The sequence below is a fragment of the Lutra lutra genome, chromosome 10, assembly GCF_902655055.1.
Source record: "Lutra lutra chromosome 10, mLutLut1.2, whole genome shotgun sequence".
Taxonomy (NCBI): Eukaryota; Metazoa; Chordata; class Mammalia; order Carnivora; family Mustelidae; genus Lutra; species Lutra lutra.
This window is the reverse complement of record NC_062287.1, coordinates 73,358,466-73,383,257: the sequence shown is the minus strand read 5'-3', so window position 1 is coordinate 73,383,257 and position 24,792 is coordinate 73,358,466. Positions and strand designations below refer to the sequence as shown.

Below are 24,792 nucleotides of genomic sequence, written 5' to 3'. Positions count from 1 at the left end.
ATTGAAAAAAACTTCAATAAAAATAAGTTCTATAAGAAAATTTTCTATAGGAGCGCCTGGGTGGCTCAGTGGGTTAAAGCCTCTGCTTTCAGTTCAGGTCATGATCTCAGGGTCCTGGGATCAAGCCCTGCATCGGGCTCTCTGCTCAGAGGGAGCCTGCTTCCCCCTCTGTCTCTGCCTGCCTCTCTGCCTACTTGTGACCTCTATCAAATAAATAAATAAAATCTTTAAAAAAAGAAAAAGAAAAAGAAAAATTTTCTCTCAACAAGGTAATTCTCCTTTTGTTTCTTTAAACATCAGTCTGTTCTCCATTCATTCATTAAATGTGGAAGTATGCTATGACATTCACAAGATAACACACAGCTTTAGAGCCATCTAGCTGAGGATCACCAGTAAACTGCTAACAAAATGCCAAATTTCCAACTCTGGGCCATGAGATGTGTGGGAAAGATGGGATTAGCAGATGTAATGTAGCACTAAGCTAATTTCCTGGTTTCGCCCTGGTTTCCTCCCTAATTTACCTTCAAAAACAAACACAAATGAACAAAACAGTCCTTTTTATGGCCCATAGAACAGAACCCATATGAAAATACCTCACATTTCTGCAGCCACCTCCAAAGTCTGAACTTCTTGTTGGCTCTCATTTTTGCCTCTGTTTTTAGCATGTGAATAATGAGGCGATTTTTATTCTGTAAAGCCATGTCAAGAGGTGTTTCACCCTTAATAAGAGAGAGAATATTCAGTCATATTTTCTACAGAGTATGGTTGCTAAACATTTGATAAGAAATCAGCAGAATCATAGACTCAAATGTATTCATTCTGAAAGTAGCCAACTACAGTTCGTCGTTATTTAATCCTGTGGTTAATTGAAAATATATGCATAGCTTATGTTTATGTTGATGTACTAATTTTCTAACTGAAGACATAATAAACTAAGGGAGATAAATACCTGGTCATACCTTAACATTTCGGATATCCAGGCTAGAACCAGCTTCCAAAAGTTTATCGACCGCATTAACATTTCCTGCTGCAACTGCCCAGTGGAGGGGAGTGTTCTGGTGTATTTTATCAACCACAGTGAGAGAAGGATTAAACTTTAAAAGAAATCCAGTTGGTTCTGGTCTGTCTCAAAATAAAATACCCAGGAGTTTTAGAGAGATGAATGATTTCCAGGGTAAATGCAAAATTATGAATCTTTTAAGCTAATATATAAATTCACCAATCAGTTAAGTATTCTGAAAACCAAGAAACTTCTTTCTGCAGAGTTCTATTCCAGGGGCTAATAGGAGAGATGCACCTTTCAAAAAGACATCCAGAAAGTGACAGTCTGCTACACAGATAATATAATTTCAACGTCAATACAATGAAATAACTTCTTTTGTTTTTAACCTTTTATTTTCATGTTGTTGTTCTCTTGGTTAACATTTTTTCTTAAATTGTGAATTTAACTTCGGCCAATGTTATGTTATTTACCTAATTAAAACTAAATGTACAACATTATATCTGAGGCAATAAACCAAAAGCTAACTTTCCATGTTCCCTTTAACCAATTATTAAATAAAACAGGTATAAATAATGTCCTAAAGTATTTATTTATCTTAGAAACCTATGGACTAGCAGGCAGCATTCAATATTTTTACCTTTACCATCAATATCTTCCCTTCTTTCATGACTACTCAAGAGATTCTTTTAATAAAGCAGTATTCTACTTACTTATTCTATCACCATCTTTAAACACTATTATCTGACTTTAGTGTTATCACCAGAAAAGAAGAAATGCTTTTTAATAAAACTCAGCCCCCAGCCCCCAGCACTCCATGAATAAAATGTAATGGCATCACAACTAACTCAGTTCCTAGGAGAGAGGTCCTAAGTAAAAGCAGAATCAGAAATTAAGTACAACACTGGAAACAAATTCATAAAGGTAAAATTGTAGCAAGTATTTGGACAGAAAGAATACCAGACGTTGACTATCTGGTGGTCATTAATCACATGTGTTTATATAATAGATAGAAAAACTGAAATATGTAAATACTTGATATAAACACATCAATACACTATATTCGTAGATCAGTTACAATTAATATTTTCAGAGCAGTCAACAATGTCAGAGAGCCTCAAAATGTATTGTTTTCTGAAAAGATTTTATCATCTAGATTTCAAATTATGAGAACATTTAAATTTGAAGCCATTTTTTAAAAAATGCAAACTCAAATATAAGTCATATTAGTAAGTTATGCTATGGAATCTCTACCTGTTCTATAAGGAAATTTTTTTTCTTATTAGTAGCTTTCAAACTATCGGGAAAAAGCTATCAGGAAAAAGAAAATTTATTTCAGTGGTGCCTAACCACAACTACATTAAAAGTTCCTAGAGTCACAGGGTGGAAAATCTTTCTTTCCTCTTCAGAAAGTATTATCATCTCAACATAGACTAAGATATTTAAAATTACATACAGAGAAATTAGAACCAAGAATCAAAAATGAGGCAATTCAATTAAATGTACTTACCCAAGTACTTTGTGAGCTGATAACATCAGAGGTGTCTGCCCATTTAAATCTGTCATATTCACACTCTGTCCAAAAGGAAGAGTCAATCAGACTTACTGTAAACGCAGTCAAAATTCTCTCTTCTCTTAATGGAAGTAGCTCTCTAATACATTCAACATTACAAGAAGGGTTTACAAGAAGGGTTGTGTTTACAAGAAGGGTTCAAATATCATTTGAACAAAAGAATGTTCTGCTTCAAATCCACAGGATAAAAATTCACCGTTTTCTACAAAATATTCTTAAAGGGAAAATGTGAATATATAGTTTAAAGTATATGATGTGAATGGAAGAGAGCTAAGGGGAGGGGGAGAACGCTAATAATCACCATCAAATATAAGAGACTCAGAGACCTTAGGAATCATCTAGGTTACAACTTAACTGACACAGTATTTCAAACCATCGTGTCTTATGTAACAGCACCCAGTCTTTATGTAAACATACTTCAAGGGATGGTGAAATGTCCATCTTTTCTGAGGCAACTCACCATATTTTTGGACTTACGTTTCAAAGAGCAAAGCATGAAAAATTATTTTCTATTTTCCAGGATATAGGGGGGAAAAAAGGAAACCCTATCTTCACGAGGATATGCTCCTTTTAATAAAATGGCCCAGGTTTGAGGCACACAATAATGATTCCATCCAAGTCAAAGAAAGAGTTTCAGTTACCAAAGAGTCTCTTGGGCCTTGGAGGAATACAACTCAGGAAAGAGCCAAAAGAGAGGCAGACAGGGCTCCTCCTCATAAGTCTTCCCAAAATGAGACCCAAGAGGTTATAATTATTCTACTTCAGTTGGCTAAGTCTGAGAGAAAGTGCTTATTTAAAAAGAACACAATCATTCCAAGAGCATTTGTGCAAACATGTTTCCACGCCTGTTATAGGCAAGTCTGCTGATACATAAACTACTTCACTACCAGAAAGCACATCCCAGACAAGAACAGTGAAACTCCCACCACCAATACCCTATAATTTAACCTGTGCCATAAATGGATACCTCTTAAGGCAAGTCATTTTTCATGGAATTACTTTAGAGAACAATAAGAAGCACACATTCAAATTGGTCTCCCATTTGGACTCAAATAATGAAAGCAAATGATGGGTTAATTTAGTGATCTGACTACCATTCCTACATTCAACCAGAAGAAAAATATTCAGGCTTTTGAAGTCATGTTTTTGAAAAACTCTGCAAATTACTGGGATCATAAGGAAAACTATTATAGGCTTACACGTTTCAAAAATATCTATTATATGTTACTGTGCTAAATGATCTGTCCTTTTTGCTCCAATGAAGCTAGAAAACCAGCACAGCTACACTTACTGAGGCTAATATTGACTATCCGGATATCTTTAACTTCTACTTTAAAAATGAGGACAGAGTATTACTAATCATCCTTCCAATCGCTTCAGCTTCACAACAGCTAGAGTATAAGATAGGTTTCAAAACATACCTGTCCTTTGGAGATGAGATATGCTATAATGGGCATGTGTTGAAATAATACTGCCAGGTGGATGCTGCTGAAGCCCTCCCCATCAATGAGAGTGGGGTCTGCTCCATACTGTAGTAGTAATATGACCATAGGCAAATGCCCTTGTCTGTAAAGAGAGGATAAAAATTATACCGTTTTCTGTAGCATGTAGAAAAACTTCAGGGAAAAACTGATATCACTAAGACATGAGAGATTTTGGTTCAATATAAACAGTATTTCCTAATAGACTTTTAAAACACTGGAGATTCTCTAGACATATTTCACTTTAAGGCTCCAAACTTAGAGCTATCTATAAAGTCTTCTTGAGTGCTGGTAATACACTTAATAACCTCCCAATCTACTATAAATCTTATGTTGCTACCACATATAAGTAATAACTTTACATGACTAATGCCCAAAATGAAAACTTTAAAACCACTTAAACTGCATTGTTGCTATTTTAAAAAAACAAGAAATAATCATGAGTCAGATACAATGAAGTACAACATTCACAGACAACAGGAATACTGTGATAATATTATTTATTCTTAGAAACTACATACTTTTACACTTGATTGTGGCTCATTTTCCATGTAAAGCACTGTATCTTGCTAGCTTAAAAGGGATGAGTTAACCTAGATTCTTCAAAATTCTTGAATATGGAAAAAAGATTTCACTCCTTTTCTTAAATGTACAATTATTCATTTTAGTTTTGGGTTCATGCCAACCCCACCAACCAGAGACTGGGATTAAAGTGACAGATGAAGAAATTATTAAGTATCAAGACATAGCGTCTGGGTGGCTCAGTCGTTAAGCATCTGACATCATGATCCATGGGTCCTGGGATCGAGCCCTGCATCGGGCTCCCTCCTCAGCAGGAAGCCTGCTTCTTCCTCTCCCACTCCCTCTGCTTGTGTTCTCTCTCTCACGGTCTCTCCGTCTCTCTCAAATAAATAAATAAAATCTTAAAAAAAAAAAAAGAAAGAAAGAAAGAAAGAAACCTCCCTTAAAAAAAAAAAAAGGTATCAAGATAGGCACATATCAACTACAGCTTCAAAAGCCAATATATAGCAGAGAAAAGAACTGACTGAAATGGGTATTAAGGAGGGTACTTGTTATGATGAGCCCGGGGTGTTGTATGTAAGTGATGAATCACTGAATTCTACACCTGAAACCATATTACACTGCATGTTAACTAACTGGAATTTAAATAAAAATTGGTGGGGGGGGAGAACTGAGTTTACAGTTCTCTGAACTATAGCTTTATCCACGTGATCAGATATAAAGATACTTATTTTGATTATAAGGAAATATAACACACATACTTGAGTTTAAGCATCACAGTAGAAACCTAAATTAAACACAAAAACACACTATCTCTGGAAACTCTTTGAAACTATAATTTTTTTTTTTTTAATGAAGAAAGGGAAAAAAGGGAAAGAAAGCCTTTCAAATGGTCTATAACAGCAGTTTCCAATATGGTAGTTACTAGCCACATGTGGCTATTTAAATTAGTTAAAATTAAATAAAATTAAAAATTCATTTCCCTACTTGCATTAGCCACACTGGCCAGCACAAAACAAAACACTTCCATTATCACAGAAAAGTCACTTTGATTCTGAATAGCACTTTCAGTATTCAAAAAAATCTTTACCTGATGGCCCAGTGAAGAGGAGTCGAATTTAAATCTCCACCCAACTGATCTACTACAGCACCTTTTGAAATATAAAACCTATTAAGAGCAGACATAAATGAAAATAAGACTTAAAACTAAAAATTCATGATGAGAAATAAAACATTAGTTTTTCCTTGTAATAAATACACGAAAACAGAAATTATAATAACCCTCTCTAGAAGCACTCAGACCTACATGAGATTCAAGGGATTCACATACAGCATCAAACAATCCCTGGTGAAATATTCTCAGCATTTCAATAATGATTCCTGCTGTCAGGAACATTCCATTAGAACTGACACACCAAATGCACGATAACTACTCACTACATACTCTAATTACCCAGAACTCTTAAAATGGTTTATATTCAAAACATTTAGGATCACACATTCTACTTAACTTGCAAGAAGAAAGGTGAAATTATGTCACTTTTAACAGTTTAGAATTAGAATTACTAGGTGGGACTGAATTCTAAAAATAAGTAGTAAAAAATTAATTCAAAATCCTTTCAGAAAAGTTAGACATTTTGAGTACTTGGCTTTCTATTTTGGGGTCACAGGTGTGATACAGTGTATCAAGTAAACCTAGAAGGTAAAGAGACTTATTTTCTTTTGTGGTTTACAGGAATTATAATATTTATAATTATTATCATTATATTTTATAATATTTATATTTTATTTTATATCCATATTGTATATAAAATATATAATATATAATTTTATATATTTTTCTACATATAATATTCTATAAATATTATATATTTTTCTATATATAATTTTATATATTTTTTCTATATATTTGATTTTATATATTTTATATTTATTATATTTTATAATATAGCAGCAGATAAAAATATACAGCAGATAAAAATAATTTTATTATATTTTATATAAAATATATATTTTATTCATATATTTTATATATTATTTTATATATTATATAATGTATAATATATTTATTATGATATTTTTATGATATAATTATAATATTTATAATTATTGTAATTATAATATTTAAAAGTTGTGCTTCATATATCATATTATCCAAATAGTATTCTAGTTTATTTCCACAGAAAAGGTATTTGCCTGTGAGTATAAAGTATGTTTATTTTAGTATATTTTAAATGTTAGTCCATTTTTATTTTCTTAAACGCCAGGGTTTTTAAATATTATATAATACAAAAATACACACACACATTCACATGCACACATATATTTTACATGCTAAAGTATAAAATAAAGAAACAAACCAAAAAACCCTGGGTAGGCAGCACCACTCTATGAAGGGGAAATACTTTATACAACTTAATACATGTCTACTTAAAAATGTATTCTGTATGTAGTTTAAAAACGGTTAAATCATTCCCCTACCGATCGACTCCTACTGGGATTATGGCAAAGTGCAATATGTTAATGTTTCTTCTAAACTAGATGAAACTTTCTGTTCTAGTCTGAGACAGTTTGTTATGCTTTTCCCTTTCAAAAAATGATGGAGGTGGGGCACCTGGATGGCTTGCTCAATTGAACACCCAACTCTTGGTTTGGGCAAAGGTCGTGATCTCAGGATCATGAGACTGAGACCCGCATCAGGCTCTGAGCTCAGCGTGGGGTCCGCTTGAGACTCTCTCTCCCTCTGTCCCTCCCTCTCCCTCTATAATAAATAAATCCTAACCAAAAAAAGAAAAAAATTTTTTTTGGGGGGTGCCTGGCTGGTTCAGTCAAGGGCACACAATCCCTGATCTTGGGGTTGTGAGTTCAAGCCCCACGCTGGGTCTAGAGCTGACTTAGAAAAGAAAAACAAACACAGAAAAATGTTAAATTTCACTGCCTGAACTTTATCTTTACAATGGGCCCCCTTGGCTTTATCTTCAATTTTTCTTTTAGGGTCCAGTGAGAGTCCTGGAATGGATGATCACTAAGGTTCTTTTCAACACTATGATAACCGATGTGTGGGGCACAAAGTTTCAGGATTTCATTCACAATAAAAGATGACAGATGGCACAACATTCATACTTGTACTTGAAGAAAAAGACAAATGAGGAGAGATCTAGAATAACAAATACACACTTAATTAACACACATATATCCCATCTTACCTTACAAGATCCAGCCTGTTGTTAATAGCAGCCCAATGAAGAAGTGACACATTTTCTTTGTCCAGTTGCCTGACATCATATCCTGCTTCTACCAATTCTTTACAACGTTCAAAAATCCCGTATCTCAAATTTTTTAAAAAAGCATAATTAATACCATTAAAATAATTTCAAATACCAAAACCTCTTCCTTTTACCATGTCTTTAACCTTTCAGTTGACACAGAAGTACAGTAATTAACAAAGACATACACAGAGGGCATACTGTTAAGCCAAACAACAAAAGTAAACCTTACTTACTAACTGACCAGATCAACCTACTTGGGAGTTGAACTTGATTTTCCTAATTAAACTTCAACATCCACATTTCCCCTCCCTTCAGTAAATTTCACATTATCCTGTACTATATGCTAGAAATGTATAGTGCTGATCCCTGACTACAATTCTCTCCCTTAATAAGGGAGAGAGACTAACAGCAAACTTGGAATGGGATAAATTTAACAATACAATGTAGATATGGTATAGTTACAGCAAAGAAAGGAAAGACTAGCCCTTCCTGGAGATGAAGCATGATATATGTGAACTGTTTCACAGGTTGAAGGAAGGCATCTGAGGCCAAGGAAACAGACTGGACAAAAATCAGAGATGAGAAATTCCATGATGTTCAGAGAAATATAAGCGAGTTAGCACAGCAGAAACATAAAGCATTAAAAAAAGGGAATGGTAAGAGACAAGGCTAGAAGAGGTATGCAGAGACTGCGTGGGCCTTCTAGGCCATGCTATGCAGTTTAGACTGCTTAGCTTAAAGGGAAGCCACTGAAGATTTTAAAGAGGAAAGCACACACACTTTGAGTTTTAAGAAGATCGCATTAGTGGTAGAATGGAAGCTAATTAGAAGAGAGTGACTCAGGGCGCCTGGGTGGCTCAGTCCTTAAGCATATGCCTTTGGGTCAGGTCATGATCCCAGGGTGCTGGGATTGAGCCCCACACTGGGCTCCCTGCTCAGCGGAAAGCCTGCTTCTCCCTCTCCCACTTCCGTGCTTGTGTTCCCTCTCTCACTGCCTCTCTCTCTCTCTCTCTCTCTCTCTAATAAATAAATAAATAATCTTTTAAAAAAGAAGAAGAAGGTGACTCTTGTACAGAAATACAGGTGAGAGCCAAAGAGAACCTAAACTAAGAGATGGAAAAGGAGGGATGGACTTGAGGAATATTTAAGACTGTTACTAAATTATCAGAATGAGAAATGTCTCTTCTTAATGTTATAGTAATTTTTAAAATCATTCATTAGCTTTATTTCTTTCTAATGGTAACTATTAAGTCTCCAACAGACCATTTAGCCTTTCTTTCAGACTTCTTTCCATTTAGAAGGACCCGAATGTTTCAATAGGCCCTCAAGGGTCAAAATCACATTTTAGATTAAATAATTTCTGCCTTACCAAAATGTGTAGGCTTATCAGTCTGTCTTTATGGCACTTTCTAAAAGACAGAGATACCTGTTTGACAATGCTAAGTGAAAAGAGGAGTTAAGAGAGTGAACTGTTGACAATGATACATTTATTCATATTCTCCAAGTTTTAAATGTCAACTTTAACATTTTACTGAAAAAGAAATACTTCCCTTATGTGAGAAATATAAGAGTACACACTAATGAGGATTTTAGTGATTTAGACAATGTACATATCCTAGTTCTCTTTGGTCCTTTCCAAATACTACCTAATTATATTCCCACAACCATTTAAGAAGGTCCAAGACCTGGAGGAAATTTCAGGAAAGATATAAAATGCGAGTTTTTACTGAGATTACCTGTGAATGTTGCCTAATTTCTTACATTCATCATAACAGAGCTTTACTGACAGCAGATAAACATTTAAATGCTTCTATGCTAATTAAAGAAATATTTACCTTAAGAACATTCTTACCGTCATATAAAAATAAGAATAGCAGAGGGGAGGAGTCAAGATGGCGGAGAAGTAGCAGGCTGAGACTACTTCGGGTAGCGGGAGATCAGCTAAATAGCTTATCTAAAGATTGCAAACACCTACAAATCCAACGGGAGATTGAAGAGAAGAACAGCAATTCTAGAAACAGAAAATCAACCACTATCTGAAAGGTAGGACTGGCGGAGAAGTGAATCCAAAGCCACAGGAAGATAGACCGCGGGGGGAGGGGCCGGCTCCCGGCGAGCAGCGGAGCAACGGAGCAAAATCAGGACTTTTAAAAGTCTGTTCCGCTGAGGGACATCGCTCCAGAGGCTTAACTGGGGTGAAGCCCAGGCGGGGTCAGCGCAGCCTCAGGTCCCGCAGGGTCGCAGAAGGATCAGGGGTGTCTGAGTGTTGCAGAGCTTACCGGTATTAGAACGGGGAAGCCGGCTACAGAGACAGAGCCAAGGAGTGACTCTCAGCTCGGGGTTGCCTTGAACCGGTCGCAGGCTCGGTCAGCTCGGAGCCCGGCCGGAGGCCAGGGTGACGGGAGTCATTGGGCGCTGTTCTCTGAGGGCGCACTGAGGAGTGGGGCCCCGGGCTCTCGGCTCCTCCGGGCCGGAGACCGGGAGGCCGCCATCTTCATTCCCGTCCTCCGGAACTCTACGGAGAGCGCTCAGGGAACAAAAGCTCCCGAAAGCAAACCCGAGCGGATTACTCAGCTACTCAGCACGGCCCCGGGTAAGGGCGGTGCAATTCCGCCTGGGGCAAAGACGCTTGAGAATCACTACAACAGGCCCCTCCCCCAGAAGATCAACGGGAAACCCAGCCAGGACCAAGTTCACCTACCCAGGAGTGCTGTTTCAATACCAAGGAGAGCGGCAGAATTCCAGAGGAGAAGAAAGCAAAGCACGGAACTCATGGCTTTCTCCCCATGATTTTTTAGCCTTGCAGTTAATTTAATTTTCTTTTTTCTTTTTCAATTTTTTTTTCTTTTTCTCTTCTTCTGCTAAATTTTTTTAACTTTTACCGTTTTCTTTTTTAACGTTTTTTTAAATAGTTTATCTAATATATATATATTTTTTCCTCTTTTTATATTTTTTCTTTATCAGCTTTCTTTTTTTAAATAGTTTCTTTTTTTTTTTTCTTTTTGAACCCCTTTTTATCCCCTTTATCCCCCCTCACGATTTGGGATCTCTTCTGATTTGGCTAAAGCATATTTTCCTGGGGTTGTTGCCACCCTTTTAGTATTTTACTTGCTCCTTCATAAACTCTTATCTGGACAAAATGACAAGGCGGAAAAATTCACAACAAAAAAAAGAACAAGAGGCAGTACCAAAGGCTAGGGACCTAATCAATACAGACATTGGTAATATGTCAGATATAGAGTTCAGAATGACGATTCTCAAGGTTCTAGCCGGGCTTGAAAAAGGCATGGAAGATATTAAAGCAACCCTCTCGGGAGATATAAAATCCCTTTCTGGAGAAATAAAAGAACTAAAATCGAACCAAGTTGAAATCAAAAAAGCTATTAATGAGGTGCAATCAAAAATGGAGGCTCTCACTGCTAGGATAAATGAGGCAGAAGAAAGAATTAGCGATATAGAAGACCAAATGACAGAGAATAAAGAAGCTGAGCAAAAGAGGGACAAACAGCTACTGGACCACGAGGGGAGAATTCGAGAGATAAGTGACACCATAAGACGAAACAACATTAGAATAATTGGGATTCCAGAAGAAGAGGAAACAGAGAGGGGAGCAGAAGGTATATTGGAGAGAATTATTGGAGAGAATTTCCCCAATATGGCAAAGGGAACAAGCATCAAAATTCAGGAGGTTCAGAGAACCCCCCTCAAAATCAATAAGAATAGGTCCACACCCCGTCACCTAATAGTAAAATTGACAAGTCTTAGTGACAAAGAAAAGATCCTGAAAGCAGCCCGGGAAAAGAAGTCTGTAACGTACAATGGTAAAAATATTAGATTGGCAGCAGACTTATCCACAGAGACCTGGCAGGCCAGAAAGAGCTGGCATGATATATTCAGAGTACTAAATGAGAAAAACATGCAGCCAAGAATACTATATCCAGCTAGGCTATCATTGAAAATAGAAGGAGAGATTAAAAGCTTCCCGGACAAACAAAAACTGAAAGAATTTGCAAATACCAAACCAGGTCTACAGGAAATATTGAAAGGGGTCCTCTAAGCAAAGAGAGACCCTCAAAGTAGTAGATCAGAAAGAAACAGAGACAATATACAATAACAGTCACCTTACAGGCAATACAATGGCACTAAATTCATATCTCTCAATACTTACCCTGAATGTTAATGGGCTAAATGCCCCAATCAAAAGACACAGGGTATCAGAATGGATAAAAAAACAAAACCCATCTATATGCTGCCTACAAGAAACTCATCTTAAACCCGAAGACACCTCCAGGTTTAAAGTGAGGGGGTGGAAAAGAATTTACCATGCTAATGGACATCAGAAGAAAGCAGGAGTGGCAATCCTTATATCAGATCAATTAGATTTTAAGCCAAAGACTATAATAAGAGATGAGGAAGGACACTATATCATACTCAAAGGAACTGTCCAACAAGAAGATCTAACAATTTTAAATATCTATGCCCCTAATGTGGGAGCAGCCAACTATATAAACCAATTAATAACAAAATCAAAGAAACACATCGACAAGAATACAATAATAATAGGGGATTTTAACACTCCCCTCACTGAAATGGACAGATCATCCAAGCAAAAGATCAACAAGGAAATTAAGGCCTTAAATGACACACTGGACCAGATGGACATCACAGATATATTCAGAACATTTCATCCCAAAGCAACAGAATACACATTCTTCTCTAGTGCACATGGAACATTCTCCAGAATAGATCACATTCTTGGTCCTAAATCAAGTCTCAACCGGTATCAAAAGATTGGAATCATTCCCTGCATATTTTCAGACCACAATGCTCTAAAGCTAGAACTCAATAACAAGAGGAAATTTGGAAAGAACCCAAATACATGGAGACTAAACAGCATCCTTCTAAAGAATGAATGGGTCAACGAGGAAATTAAAGAAGAATTGAAAAAATTTATGGAAACAAATGATAATGAAAACACAACGGTTCAGAATCTGTGGGACACAACAAAGGCAGTCCTGAGAGGAAAATATATAGCGGTACAAGCCTTTCTCAAGAAACAAGAAAGGTCTCAGGTACACAACCTAACCCTACACCTAAAGGAGCTGGAGAAAGAACAAGAAAGAAACCCTAAACCCAGCAGGAGAAGAGAAATCATAAAGATTAGAGCAGAAATCAATGAAATAGAAACCAAAAAAACAATAGAACAAATCAACGAAACTAGGAGTTGGTTCTTTGAAAGAATTAATAAGATTGATAAACCCCTGGCCAGACTTATCAAAAAGAAAAGAGAAAGGACCCAAATAAATAAAATCATGAATGAAAGAGGAGAGATCACAACGAACACCAAAGAAATACAGACAATTATAAGAACATACTATGAGCAACTCTATGCCAACAAATTTGACAATCTGGAAGAAATGGATGCATTCCTAGAGACATATAAACTACCACAACTGAACCAGGAAGAAATAGAAAGCCTGAACAGACCCATAACCAGTAAGGAGATTGAAACAGTCATCAAAAATCTCCAAACAAACAAAAGCCCAGGGCCAGATGGCTTCCCGGGGGAATTCTACCAAACATTTAAAGAAGAACTAATTCCTATTCTCCTGAAACTGTTCCAAAAAATAGAAATAGAAGGAAAACTTCCAAACTCATTTTATGAGGCCAGCATCACCTTGATCCCAAAACCAGACAAGGATCCCAACAAAAAAGAGAACTACAGACCCATATCCTTGATGAACACAGATGCAAAAATTCTCACCAAAATACTAGCCAATAGGATTCAACAGTACATTAAAAGGATTATTCACCACGACCAAGTGGGATTTATTCCAGGGCTTCAAGGTTGGTTCAACATCCGCAAATCAATCAATGTGATACAACACATTAATAAAAGAAAGAACAAGAACCATATGATACTCTCCATAGATGCTGAAAAAGCATTTGACAAAGTACAGCATCCCTTCCTGATCAAAACTCTTCAAAGTGTAGGGATAGAGGGCACATACCTCAATATTATCAAAGCCATCTATGAAAAACCCACCGCAAATATCATTCTCAATGGAGAAAAACTGAAAGCTTTTCCGCTAAGGTCAGGAACACGGCAGGGATGTCCGTTATCACCACTGCTATTCAACATAGTACTAGAAGTCCTAGCCTCAGCAATCAGACAACAAAAGGAAATTAAAGGCATCCAAATCGGCAAAGAAGAAGTCAAACTATCACTCTTTGCAGATGATATGATACTATATGTGGAAAACTCAAAAGACTCCACTCCAAAACTGCTAGAACTTATACAGGAATTCAGTAAAGTGTCAGGATATAAAATCAATGCACAGAAATCAGTTGCATTTCTCTACACCAACAACAAGACAGAAGAAAGAGAAATTAAGGAGTCCATCCCATTTACAATTGCACCCAAAACTATAAGATACCTAGGAATAAACCTAACCAAAGAGACTAAGAATCTATACTCAGAAAACTATAAAGTACTCATGAAAGTAATTGAGGAAGACACAAAGAAATGGAAAAATGTTCCATGCTCCTGGATTGGAAGAATAAATATTGTGAAAATGTCTATGCTACCTAAAGCAATCTACACATTTAATGCAATTCCTATCAAAGTACCATCCATTTTTTTCAAAGAAATGGAACAAATAATCCTAAAATTTATATGGAACCAGAAAAGACCTCGAATAGCCAAAGGAATATTGAAAAAGAAAGCCAAAGTTGGTGGCATCACAATTCCGGACTTCAAGCTCTATTACAAAGCTGTCATCATCAAGACAGCATGGTACTGGCACAAAAACAGACACATAGATCAATGGAACAGAATAGAGAGCCCAGAAATGGACCCTCAACTCTATGGTCAACTCATCTTCGACAAAGCAGGAAAGAATGTCCAATGGAAAAAAGACAGCCTCTTCAATAAATGGTGTTGGGAAAATGGGACAGCCACATGCAGAAAAATGAAATTGGATCATTTCCTTACACCACACACGAAAATAGACTCAAAATGGATGAAGGATCTCAATGTGAGAAAGGAATCCATCAAAATCCTCGAGGAGAACACAGGCAGCAACCTCTTCGACCTCAGCCGCAGCAACATCTTCCTAGGAACATCACCAAAGGCAAGGGAAGCAAGGGCAAAAATGAACTTTTGGGATTTTATCAAGATCAAAAGCTTTTGCACAGCAAAGGAAACAGTTAACAAAACCAAAAGACAACTGACAGAATGGGAGAAGATATTTGCAAATGACATATCCGATAAAGGGCTAGTGTCCAAAATCTATAAAGAACTTAGCAAACTCAACACCCAAAGAACAAATAATCCAATCAAGAAATGGGCAGAGGACATGAACAGACATTTCTGCAAAGAAGACATCCAGATGGCCAACAGACACATGAAAAAGTGCTCCATATCACTCGGTATCAGGGAAATACAAATCAAAACCACCATGAGATATCACCTCACACCAGTCAGAATGGCTAAAATTAACAAGTCAGGAAATGACAGATGCTGGCGAGGATGCGGAGAAAGGGGAACCCTCCTACACTCTTGGTGGGAATGCAAGCTGGTGCAACCACTCTGGAAAACAGCATGGAGGTTCCTCAAAATGTTGAAAATAGAACTACCCTATGACCCTGCAATTGCACTGCTGGGTATTTACCCTAAAGATACAAACGTAGGGATCCGAAGGGGCACGTGCACCCGAATGTTTATAGCAGCAATGTCTACAATAGCCAAACTATGGAAAGAACCTAGATGTCCATCTACAGACGAATGGATAAAGAAGATGTGGTATATATACACAATGGAATACTATGCAGCCATCAAAAGAAATGAAATCTTGCCATTTGCGACGACGTGGATGGAACTAGAGGGTATCATGCTTAGCGAAATAAGTCAATCGGAGAAAGACAACTATCATATGATCTCCCTGATATGAGGGAGAGGAGATGCAACATGGGGGGTCGAGGGGGTAGGAGAAGAGTAAATGAAACAAGATGGGATTGGGAGGGAGACAAACCATAAGTGACTCTTAATCTCACAAAACAAACTGAGGGTTGATGGGGGGAGGGGGTTGGGAGAGGGGGGTGGGGTTATGGATATTGGGGAGGGTATGTGCTATGGTGAGTGCTGTGAAATGTGTAAACCTGGCGATTCGCAGACCTGTACCCCTGGGGATAAAAATATATGTTTATAAAGCTGTAAAAAAAAAAAAAGAAAGAAAAAGAAAAAGAAAAAAGAAAGGATGAATACCCAAGTTTTGTAGCAACATGGACAGGACTGGAACAGATTATGCTGAGTGAAATAAGTCAAGCAGAGAGAGTCAATTATCATATGGTTTCACTTATTTGTGGAGCATAACAAATAGCATGGAGGACAAGGGGAGATGGAGAGGAGAAGGGAGTTGAGGGAAATTGGAAGGGGAGGTGAACCATGAGAGACTATGGACTCTGAAAAACGATCTGAGAATTTTGAAGGGGTGGGGGGTGGGAGGTTGGGGGCACCAGGTGGTGGGTATTGTAGAGGGCACGGATTGCATGGAGCACTGGGTGTGGTACAAAAATAATGAATACTGTTATGCTGAAAAAATAAAAAATTAATTAAAAAAAAATAAGAATAGCAAATAATATTCACCTAAAGGAGCAGTTCCAAGGGCCTCTAGAGTTCATATAAATTAGTAATCAGAATACTAAAATAATCATCAATTGTTTGTTTTTTTTTTTAAAGATTTTATTTATTTATTTGACAGAGAGAGATCACAAGTAGACAGAGAGGCAGGCAGAGAGAGAGAGGGAAGCAGGCTTCTTGCTGAGCAGAGAGCCCGATGCGGGACTCGATCCCAGGACCCTGAGATCATGACCTGAGCCGAAGGCAGCGGCTTAACCCACTGAGCCACCCAGGCGCCCCTCATCGATTGTTTTTAAACATAAATAACACATTAGTCTTTGTTAAGGCTTAACGGGCTAATTAATCACGAAACATCTTTGCTTTTAATAGAAATTATATCAAGTTAATGTGATAACATTAGTTCCTTAATGTTGATTGAAAGCTCTGATGGACAGATTTGTATTTGATTACAGTAGTCAATTAATGAAGCCTGACAGACAAAATATTTCAAAATATGTTCAATGGCAAGAGGCGGGTTGGCTGTTAATGAACAGTGAGATCCATGAGGGTAAAAATGTTAGAAATGAAAAAAAATGTTAGAAATGATTTAATGCAAATACCCACATATGGAAATCTTAAGGGGAAACTTTCAAAACATACTTTCCATTTTCAGTGCAAGCAAATAACCTGCTGTATGTTTCAGGTGGTCAGAAAACCTATTTTACTTTACTGACATTCTTCCAGTGCCTCTAATACAATAGGTGCATAGAAAGTACTCAATAAATAACTGTTTAAAATATCCATAAATGTGTGAGCTGATATTTCTCCCATCCCACTGACCTATTTAGGTTGTAGTACATTTTTAAACACTCAGATTTGTGTTTCAAATTTATACATTTAATATCATTTATAATCATTCATTCATTCAACAAAGATTTATCCAGCACCTGATACAAGACAAGAACTATGCAAAAGCACTGGGACAACAAGGATGAAAACGACATGCTTTTGCTAAGAAGCTACTCTTGACTTAATGGGAGAGACGGGTAATCAAGAGTGAATCAGGTGCACTGCATCAAATGCTCTGACGCTGGCAGGACAAACATGTTAATGTTGAAGTATGAAGTGAGGAAGGTATATACTGGGCTGCCATGAAATGCACAAACATTATTATGATTCAACAGAACACAGGACAAAAGGAAACACTGGGGAGACTTACTGGGTAGCTTTTACAATGTCACAGTTACTAGAGTCCTCTATAAGAGGAAGAGCTTCTCTCGCTTTAGCAAGTTCTTTGCTTTCAGATGCACAGATTCCATGTCGACCAAATCCTGGACGGTGGGGGCCATGGCTGTGATTCCTGCACTGAAGAATAAGAGTAATTTGACATAGCATAGTAGGAGAATTAATATCACATTCAATTACATAATGAAGCATCTGCTACTGTCAATAGTATCTATTTACGTTCTTAAATGAGAATTTCTTCCAGTCTTACAGGTATATCCTAGGAAAGATTTTCATCTTAATTCTATTCACTAAGATGAGATGCTCATTATGAGAAAATTCCAAATTATATATTTTGTCATAAAACAAATGTCATTTGCAAAGGCACAAATATACAAAGATAAGAATGAATTCAGACTTCTCACCCGTAAGTGCAGGCCAGAACACAAAACACAGTTTTTTTGGGTTCTTTTTTTTGGTTTTTTTTTTTGTTTTTTTTTTTTTTAAGATTTTATTTATTTGACAGAGAGAGAGAGAGATCACAAGTAGGCAGAGAGGCAGGCAGAGAGAGAGAGGGAAGCAGGCTCCCAGCTGAGCAGAGAGCCTGATGTGGGGCTCAATCCCAGGACCCTGAGATCATGACCTGAGCCGAAGGCAGAGGCTTTAACCCACTGAGCCACCCGGGCGCCCCACAAAACACAGTTTTAAAGAGCTGAGAGAACCGCAAACCTGAAACACCAGCAAAACTATTCTTCAAAAATGGGAGTGAAATACATACTTTTTGAGACAAACAAAAGGTGAGAAAGTTGCCAGCAAACTTATACAAAAAGAAATGATAAAAGATGTTCTTCAGGCTTAAATGAAAATAATACCATATGGCAATCTAAAACAATACAAAGGAACAGAGTACCAGACCACACGAGTAACTATGTATAATTATGTGGGTAAACATAACAGACATTTTCTCATTTTTTAATTTCTTGATAATTGTAGAAAAGTGGAAGTATACTTGCCAGTATACTTGTAAAAGATGCTGAAACAGTTACAAGAGATACTATAATAGTATTTACAGGTATGCAGTGATAAGGAGTATAATGGTAACCCAAGGGTAACCTCTAAATAAAAAGGTATAATAAGGGGCACCTGGGTGGCTCAGTGGGTTAAAGCCTCTGCCTTCGGCTCAGGTCATGATCATAGGGTCCTCGGATCGAGCCCTGCATTGGGCTCTCTGCTCAGGGGGAGCCTGCTTCCCCCTCTCTCGGCCTGCCTCTCTGAGTACTTGTGATCTCTGTCAAGTGAATAAATGAAATCTTAAAAAAAAAAAAAAAAGGTATAATAAGCCAAGAGCAGAGACAAAATAAAATATATTAAAGACACCCAATTAATATTTTTTTAAAAGGCAAGAAAAGGGGTTCCTGGGGGGGGCTCAGTCAGTTAAGCATCTGACTTCCGCTCAGGTCATGATCCCAGGGTCCTGGGATGGAGCCCAACATTGGGCTCCCTGCTCAGCGGAGAGTCTGTTTCTCCTCCCTCCTACCCCATTTGTGCTCTCTCAAATAAATAAATAAAATCTTTAAAATAAATAAAAAGGCAAGAAAAGTAGGAAAAAATGAACAAAGAACAGAGAAGAAAAAAGAAAAACATACAAGATGATATATTTTCACCTAACCACCATATTGAAACTCCACTGGGATACTGCTTTGTGGTCACACCCTCCCCCTACCTCAACTTCTGCCAATCACCGATACATTCTTCATCACTAGTTTCATCTTTTCCAGAATGTCATGTAATGGAATTCTAAAGCATATAATCTTCTAAGATTGGCTTCTTTCACTCAACATAATGCTTTCTGAGACTCAATCCAGTGGTTCTGTCTTATTAATAGTTCTTTCCCTGCTGTATAATATTCCATTACATGAATGTATCACAGTTTATCCATTCAAACAATCCAGGCAAGTTGTTTCCAGCTTTGGGCAATTTTAAGTAGAGCTGCCATAAACATTCATGTACAAAGCTTTTGTATGAACATACATTTTTGCTTCTGTAAGAGTGAGATTGCTTGGCCATCCGGTGATCTATGTTGAATTTACAAGAAATCGCCAAACTATTCTCCAGAGTGGCCGTACCAGTTTGCATTGCCACTAGCAATGTATGAGAGTTCCAACTGCTCTACATGCTCACTGGCACCTGGTATGGTCAGTGTAACAGATAGGTAGCAGTATAGCATCATGATCTTAATTTGCATATCCCTAATGGCTGAAGTTGAGTATCTTCTCATGTGTTTATTTGCCATCTGTATATCTTCTTTGGAGAATTGTCTTTTACCCATTTTTTAATTGGGCTGTTTGTTTTCTCACTGTTAAGTTTTGAGAGTTCTTAACATTCCAGACACAAGTCCTTTGTGTCTCGATTTGCAAATATTTTCTCCCAGCCTGTAGCTTATTTTCCCATTTCTTAGAAGTCTCTTTCATATGGCAAACATTTTAATTTTGATGAAGTCCAATTTATCAATTATTTTCTTTTATGTATCATGCTTTGGGTGTCACTTCTAAGAACAGCTATCTTGGCACCACAACTCCACTGTTCAAATAGGAAGTTCTCCTCCCCCGGAGTTTCAGGCACCTGTGCTGCCAGGAGACCTCCCTCTTGTTCCTTGAACTTGAACTAGAGGGTTTCTCCTGGAGCGCTCTCAGCTCTCACTAATCCTTACTTCCATGGTTCAAGTTTAGGCATGGCAGGGAACAGGGAAGGAGACCCAGTGGGGGGCGGGGGATGTAAATTAGCTCCTGGTTCAGTGGTTTTTTGAATTCTGGTCTTTCCTCCCCATCTACCTGTTACGATTTACTTCTCAGAATCCTTAAATAGCTGCTACTTACATTCTGCCTAGTGCCTTCAGCGGGACAGGCAAATGCTCACTCCATCTTACTGAGAACCAGAACCACAAATGCTCTTTTGAATAGTGAGTTCTGCTTTATCTGGTGAATTCAACCTCCCTACTTCACACTCTTATAAGCAAGCATACTCGCACACAGCTAAAAATAAACATATAGGTAGTTAGATTAAAACAGAAATAAGAACATTACTTTAGGATTCTTTTCATCATGTCACAGCAATTATAATTATATCCGATTGGAAGAAGACAAGCTGTTAAGGAACTACAGTCAGAATTACTACAGTCAGAATTACTACAGTTTAGTTATTCCCCCCACCTCTTGTGACAATTCAACTTTTCTTTTTATTAAATTCTTAAATTTCTACCTTGAGGATGAAGGACAACCTATTTTTTAATAAAGGTCTGGGTAGTCCTGAACTTAAATCAGGACACTGACATTAATGTGTCAGTAAACAGCAGATTAGTTAAAATTGACAGAGTGGTCAGTCTACCTTTCACATCAACATTATTTTTTTTTTTTAATTATAAACTGAATCACATTCATTTTAAAGATCTGGCAATATAAAACTGAACAAAGGATAAGCAAACCTGGACTATTTTCTTTCCAATCTTGTAGCAACAGAGATACTATTATTAGGAGTTTGGAGTATCCCTACCTCACTGTGTATATAGTTGACCCTTGAACAACAATTACACGGTTTGAATTACACGGGCCTGCGTACATACAGATGTTTGTTGATAAATCCAAGTATAGTACTGAAATGTATTTCCTCTTCCTTATGATTTTCTTAACATTTGCTTTTCTCTAGCTTACTTTTTGGTAAGAATACAGAACATAACACATATACAAAATATGTGTTAATCAACTGTTCTCGTTATCAGTAAGGCTTCTAGTCAAAAGCAGGCTATTAGTAGTTGAGTTTTTAGGGAGCAAAAGTAACATATGAATTTTTTAAGTGTGGGGGGGTCAGCGCCCCTAAACCTGGTGGTGTTGCAGAGATGTAGGCTGATTTCAGCCTTCACTTCTATAAAGAATGTTACAATGAAGAGCATTTGTTTTTCCAGCAATAAATTATTGTGTATATATGGCATACAAAGTGTTATGCTAGAGGCATGAAAACCATCAGTGTCTATCTTCCAGGAGTTTAAGTCTAATAGAATCTAATAGAGACAAACAGAGTAAAATGATAATGGAAGGCAACATGAGATTAAGTGGCAAAATTGGGTGGTAAAGACTAAGGGATAGGAGGTACCTCCTGTTCACATCATCACTTTTTGCCGAAATCCAAAGCAGAGTAAAACCTAAGAAATGATTATATAAACTCAAAGCCTGTTTTTGAAGTCAGTGGTCTCCAAAGCCAGGCAAGGCCACTCAAGGCCATATATGCAGTGATCCACTGGGCAATGGGAGAATATGGTAAAGCTTCTATTATAATGACTTTTATCTTTTTTTTAAAAAGAGCACATCACAAGTATTTACAAATCTGGTTCTTTAAGCTTTACTAATTTTAGCACTGCCAGCCTCTTTTGATTTGTACATCAAGCAAGTCATCCTTATGGTCTGTTTACAAGGTGACTTGGAAGTGGAGTAAAAGTTCCACCACCCAGAGGGCTTGACAGGGGTGAAGTGATGCGGGAAGAAATGGCACTGGACAGAAAGTGCACGGCTTCTAACACTGTCCCAGATGACTGCAGCCTGTTCGGGGGGTTGTGAAAGCAAGGGAAAGTTCCGTGTAGTGCAGAGAGTACCCTGGTCAGCTGTGTGGGGGGAGTCTAAGGTACATGCCATATACCTGTCCCAAACGACAACACAGTGGAGGAACTGTCCTTCACTCCCACCTGTGCTCCCCGTTCCTTAGAAGGTCAAAGGCGCAGAGGGTGTGGCAGGGGTGGAGGGGCAGACCTTCAGCATACTGCAGTATACATCAGGTTAAGTTAATTTTCAAGTAAAATCATCTAATTTTAACTAAGTTACCCCTCCCAAAATAAGCATGTGGCTTACAATGAAGGCCAGAAAGTTGGACAACAATAATAGCGTAAGTCCAAGCAAACAAGAAAAGGCAAAGCTGACACTTCTATGCATATCTTCAGTATCACCTGAAGTAACAACAAAGACAATCTAACATGATTTAACAAAAAGCCAGCCTCCCTCCAAAACAAAAAAATCAAAATTATCAAAGAGACTAATTTGAAACAGGTTTCATTTTTTTTTTAAAGATTTTATTTATTTATTTGACAGAAAGAGAGAGAGAGAGATCACAAGTAGGCAGAGAGCTCGGCAGAGAGAGGGGGGGAAACAGGCTCCCTGCTGAGAAGACAGCCGATGTGGGTGGGGCTTGATCCCAGGACCTTGAGATCATGACCTCAGCCGAAGGCAGAGTCTTAACCCACTAAGCCACCCAGGTACCCCGAAACAGGTTTCTATTTATTATCTTTAATTCAAAACCTTACCACGAGTATATACTGAGCTATCAATCAATGAATAGAATTCAGAAACATATTGTCAAATCTTACAATAACATGCCCCGGGACGATACAAATTCAGCAAGGAGCTCCTGCCCCAGCCCCCATGTACCTCGAACAGACGGAAGCAGGACTTGTAAAGTCCCAGCCGACCACACAACACAAAGTCAGCCCATCAGTGGAGCGATCAGAGTGATCAAGTACCAACATGTGAGGACAAACTGCAGTCAGTACCTGGGTGATTTGGACTGTGCGTCCGGAGCCAAGCTCCCGGCCAGCTTGGAGCGCAGCTTCATTTATCATTCCACTAATCTCACCATACATGATGCTTTACAAAAAGGGTGCAAGCTCAAAACTGTCACTGATTGGAACGCATGATCAAAACAGCTTAGAGACCACAGCTCCTTTGCTCTAGACATCACACTTCCCAAAATTTTACAAGAGCTACAGGTGAGGAAAGGAATGTCCTGCTTTCAGGGAGGTCAACTTTGGAGATAGTCACTTAAAGTTGTTTAAGGAAAACAACCATATATTCCTACTGCCAAGACTGAAGCAAAGTTTATGTCAAGATACTAAATCCTTTTTAGAAATTAAGTGTCCAGTTACCAAAAAAATTTTTTTATTTTTTATTTATTTTTTATTTATTTTATTTTATTTTATTTTATTTTATTTATTTTTTATTTATTTTTTTATTTTTTATTTTTTTTTTCTTAGTATTCTCTAGTTGTTTCATTTTTACCACATTGAAATGAGAACCCCTTGAGAATAAGGCCAAAGTCTCAGATTTCATGCGGGCTGAATGATGGTGGCTGATCATCTACCCTATTTTTGGCTTCGGTTTTTATATTTGTAAAATGGAAGGAGCAGGTCAATATGGCTACGAAGTTCCTTCCACGTTAATGCTGTAGGGGTCGAAGAGGAGCTGTTACAACAGTCATTATTAAAATGTGCACTGACAGAGCCTTCACATAAACAAACACCCTTTATGGTGGTGGAAGCTCAACTGCCACATGGCTGCCTGCAATGTTAAGGTAACAGAAGAGGGGGGGCGCCTGGGTGGCTCAGTGGGTTAAGCCTCTGACTTCAGCGCAGGTCATGATCTCAGGGTCCTGCGATGGAGCTCCATGTCAGGGTCCCCATTCAGCAGGTAGGGGAAGCAAAGTCTGCTTCCTGTCTCCCTCTTTTTCTGCCACTCCCCCCACACATCTTCTCTGTCTCTCAAGCGAATGGATTTTAAAAAAAAGGTAACAGAAGAGACTAAGCAAATTCTCAAATTCTCATGATACTAGCAAACTGATAAGAGTTTTCATTACACATTCATTCAGGGAAATGTAAAGAACACCTGCTGTATACCAATCACAATACAATCCCCAACTTACAATAATTCAACTTGGGGTTTTTCAATTTTATGATGGTGTGGAAAAAATATGCATTCAATAAAAACCGTACTTTGAATTTTGGTCTTTTCCAGGTCAAGTGATATGTTGTAGGACACTTGTGGTGCTAGGCAGCTGAACTGAGCTCCCACTCAGCCATGCACTCACAAGGGGTGAATAAGCAATACGCTTTCAAGCATTGTACACACAATACAACCATTCTATCGCTTTCAGTACTATATTCAATAAATTACATGAGATGCTCAACACTTTAGTAACAGGCTTTGTGTTAGATGGATTTGCCTAACTGTAGGCTCATGTAAGTGTTCTGAACACATTTAAATAGCTAGGCCAAGCTATGATGTTCAGTA

General features: G+C 37.7%; 1 protein-coding gene across 2 annotated transcripts in view; it reads right to left on the bottom strand.

The window, feature by feature from the left end:
• ZDHHC13 (zinc finger DHHC-type palmitoyltransferase 13) overlaps positions 1-24,792 on the bottom strand; it is a 54,450-nt gene that overhangs the window by 26,155 nt on the left and 3,503 nt on the right. The window contains exons 2-8 of one of the 2 annotated variants that reach the window (XM_047692611.1): positions 17,685-17,830; positions 7,783-7,905; positions 5,667-5,744; positions 3,995-4,139; positions 2,511-2,575; positions 960-1,122; positions 594-719 (exon numbers count right to left, since the gene is read on the bottom strand). In XM_047692611.1, coding sequence (XP_047548567.1) covers positions 594-719; positions 960-1,122; positions 2,511-2,575; positions 3,995-4,139; positions 5,667-5,744; positions 7,783-7,905; positions 17,685-17,830 — 846 coding nt within the window. The remainder of the gene's footprint in view (positions 1-593; positions 720-959; positions 1,123-2,510; positions 2,576-3,994; positions 4,140-5,666; positions 5,745-7,782; positions 7,906-17,684; positions 17,831-24,792) is intronic. The other variant, XM_047692612.1, reaches the window with a different exon arrangement.